This window comes from Aptenodytes forsteri, unplaced genomic scaffold (genome assembly GCF_000699145.1).
Source record: "Aptenodytes forsteri isolate BGI_AS27 unplaced genomic scaffold, ASM69914v1 Scaffold98, whole genome shotgun sequence".
In the NCBI taxonomy this organism is placed as follows: domain Eukaryota; kingdom Metazoa; phylum Chordata; class Aves; order Sphenisciformes; family Spheniscidae; genus Aptenodytes; species Aptenodytes forsteri.
Window position 1 is genome coordinate 554,695 of NW_008795130.1, and position 8,177 is coordinate 562,871.

Consider the following 8,177-nt stretch of genomic DNA (forward strand, 5'->3'; position numbering starts at 1 on the left):
TTTCTCATCATTGATCCACACGACATTCTCCATCCTTGCTAATTCATGGGAAAGAAAATCTCTACGGCACGGCTAATGGCATAGCATAAAGAAACCATCCCTGCAGTTATGTGTATTATGATCTTTCAGGGTACTTGTACATCTCTTTCTTTTGTCTCACAGTTGGGAATAGGGTGGGAAACCCAGATTTCCTCAGCCACCATCAGAGTTCTGTCATGTGGCTTCAAATAACTCAGTGCATTTAGAGCCGGCAAAAGACATGCAGTTGTCTTTGCATTTTCTCTTTAAAAAGAGAAAATGATTGGTGGCTGTCGTCTGTAGCAAGGAGTTGAAGTTGGGCATGGACATTATTTTTGTTTTTTAAAGGTTTGCAATCCATTGAATGTGACATTCTGGAAGAGCAGAAGTTATCACCAGACAACTTTAATTATGTTAACCAAACATGGGGAGACTTTTTTTTTTAAAAACCCATGAATATGTAATGTCTAAAGTGTTACATTACCACTTCCTTCTCTAGAACTGTTCTAGGGTTTTTTGTAGTAGGAGATTTATTCTTGCTTCCATGGCAGCTGCCTCCTCTTGAAAGCTTCTTCCTGATACTTTTTATGTAGTAGTGCTGCATCCTCTTTTTTGTGAACCAAAACATTACAGGCTTTTTTGACATTTCAGCGCTGAGCTTCAGAATCTTCTTGGCAGTAATTTTAGCACCATTTTGGGGCTACTATGATTTTTATTATTTATTTAAATATTTATAAAAGACGTAATAGGATTTGCCACCTGTGTATCTAATAAGAAAATGCTTCTGTAAACAGAGCTGTCTCAGCGTGCATTGAGACACAAAACACGAGCAAGATTTTGAGCTGGGCTGGGGATGTGCTGACAGAGCTACCCATCCTTTCACAGTGCCCTGCATATTGCTGCAGTGAGCCAAGGCCTGGCTACAGCCTGTTCTTTCATGGTAACCCTGCCTTAGTGTTAGCAGAAATGAGGACAATTTACAAACAATGAGCTAAAAAACAAAACAATTTTTTTGTAAAGTAAAACCAGAAGTTTTTTGTTTTGGCAGAGAGAGGTGTAATGGACTGTACTTCACTGTACCCCCTGGTCTTATCCAGCTTCGTGGCTTTTAGACTTTTAGCCACTGAAACTTAGTATGTAAACCCATTTTTTTGTGTGTGTGCCACACAAAAGATTTAATTTTCCTCTGGAAATTCTGGCCTTCCCTCTGAGACAGCGTCTGTCCAAATGTGTGGTGGGTTTTAAGCCCTTCATTTAGTAAGTTACTTTTCTTTTCCCTAAGAGAATCTGCCCTATGAAATTTAGCTGTATCTACTGATTCTATTTTTAGAGTTTTTGTTATTCTTTGTTTTGTCCTTCCTGCTCCATATCACATGCACAGTTTACAATTAAAGAGAGGGTTTTTAAGCTTCCAGGCAGTTTACTCATCATGGGATCCAAAAATCAGTCTGGAGGCTTTGATAACTGGCTCTTCCCTGCAGGTGAGGTAGTGTCATCGCTTACCAGGGCTCCAGTGTTGTCCATGGAAGCTGTTCAATTTTTATTGTTACTTTTACTGGCCTTCTAAGTAAAATTATTGGAGTTCATTGGGTGCAGACTCCAAAGAAGGTGACAATGTCCTCATGATCGAATGCCATTACAAGTCGCTGCTTAACCTAAGATCAGAAAATTACCTACCTAAACAGTCTTTGGTCTGGTTGGGGTCTTTTCAGCCAATGCATGTGTTTTTAAGAAGCATAACAACCAAAAGGAAACATAAAAAAACATTTCTGGAGTCTGAATTGAGACCCTGTACACAAGAGGAACAGGGCTGAGTGAGGAGATGCAATCTTTTCTCTGTAGGGAATAAACAAAACAAAACCATTGGGCTTTTGTTATCTGTCCAGAGAGGTCTGAAGTTTCTGAGATTTGAGAAATCTTAATTTGCAGAACTTGCTGACGTTTAACCACAAGGCTCACTAACTCTCTGTGTCTGTCTGTCATCTAAAATAAGAAAAGGCATCCATCTATTGTGTAAATCCGTTCACGCAGGGCTCTTGATACTGGCTTATATTCTGGCTATTTTATCTCTCTACCACCACTCCCTTTGATTAAAGGACACCAAAGGCTATTGCAGTTCATCTTGACTAACACTATGTTTCTTCCTGTTCCTCCTCTATTCTGTGTGGGGTTTTTTGAGTGGTTTCAATCTACTAAACAGTAATTGCCCCAAACCAGTAATTTTTTAATTTTTTTTTTTTTTTTAACTTGAAAATGTGGCTTCTTTAGGTAGTCCAGTGTTGTAATTACTTTTTCTTCTGTGATACCGCTTAGGGAAATACTCGCTTTCATTCTCTGTGCTTTGAAGGATGCAGCTGCTGTGCTTTGCCACACTGCAGGAGACGATGAGGCCTGAAGAAGACAGCTAGCTTCTCGAGGAATGTCCTTCAGGGACCTATGGAGTTGTGCGTATTGCAAAATAAAAAATTGCCAGTGCCACCAAGAGCCTTTAACTAAAATGAGATCTGTCTGTCTTAGGCATGGGAGAAGTACATGGCAAAGGACAGTCCTTATCATTAATAAAATCACTCAAAAAAAGCTTTGGTGCTTTCTGACCTCATCTTGGAATACACTTATTTCTACTTGACTCCAGTAACACACACGCTCGCTAACTGTTAGTAGCTGTTACTTCCACGAAGACCCTGACAACCCTTCAGGCATGTGCCTGTGAGGGGGAGGTAGGTGGCAATTTGGTTGCATGTCAGAGCTGGCAGCGCCATCAAGACTTCTTCTGAGAGATCACGCCTCTCCTTTTGTCTGAGCAGACACGTTTCCACTGAGGTTTTATCCTGTTCGCTGTGCTAAAAATATATCAAATGAATAAGTAGGAAAAGATGGTTCCTTTTGATGGTGATTTTACTGGAGGCTGTGCCAACTGGAAAATAGGCTTCCAAGTAATTCCCCCTGATTTTTCTCCAAAGGCGTGTATGACGCATGGTGAGTTGGGGGGTGGCTGCAAAAGACCCATGTTCTCCTGCTGTGCTGTAAAACAATGCCATGTAATCATTAAAAATAATGGTGTTTTCTAGGATGCAGGGGGGTCTGTAGCACAAAGAAATCAGATAGCTTTTCTAAGAAGGAAAGGTGAATTACTCCTTTCAGGGTAGATGGCACCATGCACTGAGCATGAGTGAAAGAAAAAAATAATTATTTAGCTTAAACCACCCAAAAGAGAGCTGCTGCTTCTCACCCTTTAAGCATGTATTTAGTCATCCTGTATTAGTCAGTGTAATTAGGGAGACTACAGAACTAATTCCAGATAGTAACCAGTGTTGAAATATACAATTTAGGCTTAAAAAATAATTGATTTAAATTAGATTTTCCTGCAAGTTAAGAGATCCCCGATCTGATTTGTTAGTTACCGCAATCAGACACGGCTCCACGCTCAAGGCTTTTTTGGTCTCCCCTGCTTGCTTTCTTATACCACGTTGGCAAGCTGCAACAAGTGAAACTCCACCCTTCCCACAGACTGGGGAGAATAAAATGCATAAACGGCGACTGCTGGCGAGTAAAATGAGGGTTTCTGCGAACGTGCTGGTTTTTGCAGACAGTCGCTGGTGTGCAGCTGAGAAAGGGGCGGGATCCTTTTCAAGTAGCTTAGTTGTGATTTGCTGAATTCACAGACTTTTCCCCTTAAAATCCCAACCCTCTCCCCCCCCCCCCCCCCCCCCCGTATCTTTAACCCCCCCCTTTTTTTTTTTTTTTTTAAACAAAAAATCGCACGTCAGCTGTAGTCTGCTCCCCAGTGCCTTGCGCTGACACCATGAGTTCGGAGGCTGATGAACCCAAGGAAGGTACGGTTTTTAACTGTTTTCACAGGAGGGGAAACGTGCACGCTGACCAGCGCCAGCGCCGCTTTTGTGAGCGTGGAGGAGAGTTTCTGCTTGCTTTAGCTTTCGGGTATTCAAAGGGGAGGGGAAAATGCCTTGGCAAAATCATCAGAAGTCCTGTCGATTTCGCTGGATATGAAACGACTGAAGTGTTGGCACCCAGGATATCTGTCTGTCTTGGCAATGGTAATTTACTTGCACGTGAAATACTGATAAGTGGAAGAAACGGCGTTTCAAAACGCGGGTGGTAGAATATCGAAAGAGGAAGATTTTTTGGATTTGGAAGCACTGTATTTTTCAGCAGAAGAGGAAGTTGCATGGGGGAGAAGTGAAAGGTCATTATTTTGGGATTAAGCTTGATGCCGCTTACTTCCCTGTCTGAATGAGCGTGCATGCATGCGTGTGCAGGCACGCATGTGCGTGTGCTAAAAGCTCAGGAGTGTGCCAGAGCTGCAGGGTTTCATTTACTGCTTCTAGAGTGGAACGTGTGGAGGAGCTGGAAGTGCTCCAACAAAAATACAATTATTCACTAGTGTTGATTGGGAGGGGGTGGGAGCCAGAGTAGGACAGTAGGGAGCAAGCGGGGGAGGAGGAGGGCAATTTCCTGAAAGTGCCTATATACAAAAGAGCATTTATACAGAAGAGGGAATAGGGCAGTAGTGGGATTATACATTGGATTTCTTAGAACAGAATGGATGTTTCATGGTTACAAATAACCCTTAGGGAGACTCAAACTTACAGAGATCCAGTACGGCTCGGAAAAAGAATTTAAAAAAACTATAACAGATAAGCAAGGAGTAAGGCAACCTAAGCATTTTGCAGTTGGTGAAAACAAGAAATTTTCAGAATATTCCGGATGGTTTTCCCCTCACACTCTGTACAACTTCTCCCACTTGAAGAATAACGTTACCAGGCACCTCTACCTGCTTACTTGCTTAAAAGAGTATTTTGCTGATTTGCAGAAAAATCAGGTTGGACTGAATCAAACTTAATGCTAATAATGCTGATAGAACCTGGTTAGTAATGAAGCACGGTAGTCTATGTTTTGATAAGAATTACAACGATGCTCTCCATTTTCTTTTTCTTCTTTCTCGTTGAATGAACAGATGAACTAAAAGGCAGCTTTTCTTTTTTTCCGAGAAGATCTTGTAGGGCAGATTTACTGAAAAGCAGAACTGAAAAAAATATTTCTCTGTAGAAACTGTTTGAAAAAGAGAGTATGTGAGTAAGAACATGGCAATGTGAGCATTCTCCCTCCGTTTTGCAGCAGGAGAGATCAGCATGCATGCCACAGCATGAAAGATCCTCTGGTTTACATACAGGAAGCTCCAGACAATTTTACCAAGTTGGATATATTTGAAATGTAAATTTTCTTGTTTAAAGAAACCTCTTACTTTCTTAGATGACTCAGATTCTTAAAATGCTCTGAAAATGTTTTTGCCTTTCTATGCATTTCTTTTGAAACAATTTGAGATGCCAGAATCTTCATGCTGAAAAAAGCATTTGGAGCAGGTGGCTGAGACAGGAAAGAAAGGGTAGCTTTTTGGTTAGTTATTTTTAGCTGGGAAAATATTTGGGTTTTGCTGTCCTGTGATTTTAATTGGTTAGAATGGAAAATAAAAATAGTAGCCATTGTGGGTAGATAAGGTACAGATATCACTGAGAAGGTTTTTCAGTTGGTCTGTAAATGTATTCCTGGTAATATATTCCCATCTGTAAAGGAATAATTTAGAAGAAGCATGAGAAAAGGGAGTTTAGTGTATATGTGAATAAAGACTGGGATTAACAGGTGAATATGTAGAACTGCAGCTTTTACACTACTTTGCCTAGTCTGATTGAATATGGCATGAAAGATCACTGATCAAAATACTGAAAAATACATTCAAATACCTGTGGATTCATAGTGGTCCAGTGTATGTGGCATAAAATAGGCATTCAGAGTCTTTCAACTAACTAGCTCTGTTTCATCACGAAACTGTGTTTTTTTCCATAAAGAAAATTGATGCTTCACAAATTCAAATTGAATTTGGGGTTCATGCTTTTGACACTGAGGATATATAATCTTTTAAGTTGTTTACCAAAGCAGGGGGGTGGTTGATTTTTCCTTTAGGTGCAAGACTGAACGTCACTTTCTGACTTACCCACAAATTATGAGGCCCAGCCAGGAAATTAGTAGGTAAAGGTCTGTGACTGATTATGGAAAGGGTAGAGGGTACATTTGGACAATTATAAAATAGTTATTTTAACAAATTCTGTACATGTCAAGGCCAAAGCTAGCGATGAAAGCATAGTGGTTAATCTGCTACATGTTAAAAAGTGAAAGGAGGAGAAGGCTACAGGAAAAATGTTATTTTAATGTTGTTTGTAAGCAAAGGCAGAACTTTGCTATTTTCCTTAAAGCAGAGATGCTCAGGTGGCCAGGGAAGCGTCACTGGCCAGGAGCGAGTGAAAGGATATACAAGGAGCTCTGAAATTCAGTTGCAGCTTCCAGGTGTGACTCTGGGACCATGTGTTGGAAGATCAGCCTGAAGCAAAAGGAAGGTTGAGGGCACAGATGTTCTGATGCTGAAGTGAGCAATACTTCACTTCCAGCTACTTTATACAAGTGAATTGTAGTATTTGGAGAACACTGGGATGTCTAAGAAGTAGATTTAATGGGTAAATATGGATTATTTTTTAAAATCTGCATAACAAGATCAAAGACCATAGGTTTTACTACTGTAAAAAATGAACTATACCCATTGTTACAGTGAAACCCAAAATCAGGGTCAGTTTTGAATGGCTAACTCCTGAAGATTTTCTTTTTTATAATTAATTGAATAAAGGTAGAGTCTTTGACCTCAAGTCAAATCTTACATTTTTTAGCAGGAACTGGTAGTGAAAAGACATTGCTAGAAGACAATCATTACTTCACTGTATTTTGTACTAATTGCTGGATATGGGGTATGCAGCAGCGTATCTGGGCTTTTCAGCTTCTGCCTTTGATCTCTGCATGGTCCGTATTAGAATGGTAACATGAAACATTTTTTTCTCTCCCGTCATGCTGCTTAGTAACATTAGAACAATCTTTGTACTTACCTGTATACCACAATGCTGTGGTAAATACGTGTGTGTGCATGTGTATGTGTGTGCATTGGTGTGTGTGTGGCATCAATCTGTGTTGCATTTACAGATTCCAACAACTGTCATGATATAAATAACCCTGGCACATTTTGTTATAGTTACTTTTGCCCTGGATGAAACAAAGAGCATGGTAAAGTCAAGAAGACGACTGTAACATTTAACTGCATGGCATAATTTCAATCTGGTGTTGCATGGTGGCATGTCATGTACCAAGGAAGGTAACAAATGGTTTCAGGCTGTTACTTGACTTCATTCCTTTCTGCGATCTGAAGAAAATGTTCTTAATGCTGTCATATTAAAAATATATATCATGAATCTACCTTTTTAAATACATGCCAATACGGGTTAAAATTATTGTGGTGTTAATTGATTCCTTACATAGTATTTCTTCAATAGACGGAAACAGTATTTTATGTAAAGCTTCAGAAAACTTCAGCTTCGTTCTACAGGTTTTATGCTGTATATTTAGAAAACAACAGGAGATAAATCTAATGTCTCAAAGGAAAAGTACAATAATAACATATCAGAGTGAATGTAACAGCCTATGAAACAATGGACTTTGTATTACAAACTCAGAAGCAGTGAGAGCCTGCATTGCACCTTCATCATACTTAGTTTTAAGTACCACATATCATGGGAGAAAGATCTCTCTGCATTCCTGCAAATGCTCAGAGCTTTTTTAGACACAATTAGCATTTTTTAATCCGAATGACATTACTGAGGAATGAGTTCACCTGTTTTGTTCTTTTTAGAGCTCAGAACAGAGACACAGGGGTTATAAAATCACAGAGCACTCACTGTTTTGAGAAGTCAGTACTCCCTCCTGTAAGTAGTCATGGATTTGCTTTGACATTTTGCAGTCACCTCTCATTGTGTGAAAGTTTTCCAGGGTAGAATCATGTTCATTTAGATAACAAATTGTCTGCTCTTGTGCTCCTACAGGCCACCTCTGCCATCCAAAATGTCAATGGGAGTCCATAATCATAGAATCATAGAATCATTTAGGTTGGAAAAGACCTTTAAGAACATCAAGTCCAACTGTTAACCACTGCCAAGTCCACCACTAAACCATGTCCCTAAGCACCACATCTACACGTCTTTTAAATACCTCCAGGGATGGTGACTCAATCACTTCCCTGGGCAGCCTGTTCCAATGCTCGACAACCC

At 40.0% G+C, this 8,177-nt stretch overlaps 1 protein-coding gene across 1 annotated transcript in view; it reads left to right on the forward strand.

The window, feature by feature from the left end:
• The first annotated feature begins 3,815 nt into the window (after positions 1–3,815).
• TNFAIP8 (TNF alpha induced protein 8) overlaps positions 3,816–8,177 on the forward strand; it is a 26,185-nt gene continuing 21,823 nt past the window's right edge. The window contains exon 1 of the mRNA XM_009278142.1: positions 3,816–3,851. Within this exon, the coding sequence (XP_009276417.1) occupies positions 3,821–3,851 (31 nt within the window). The 5' untranslated portion in view covers positions 3,816–3,820. The remainder of the gene's footprint in view (positions 3,852–8,177) is intronic.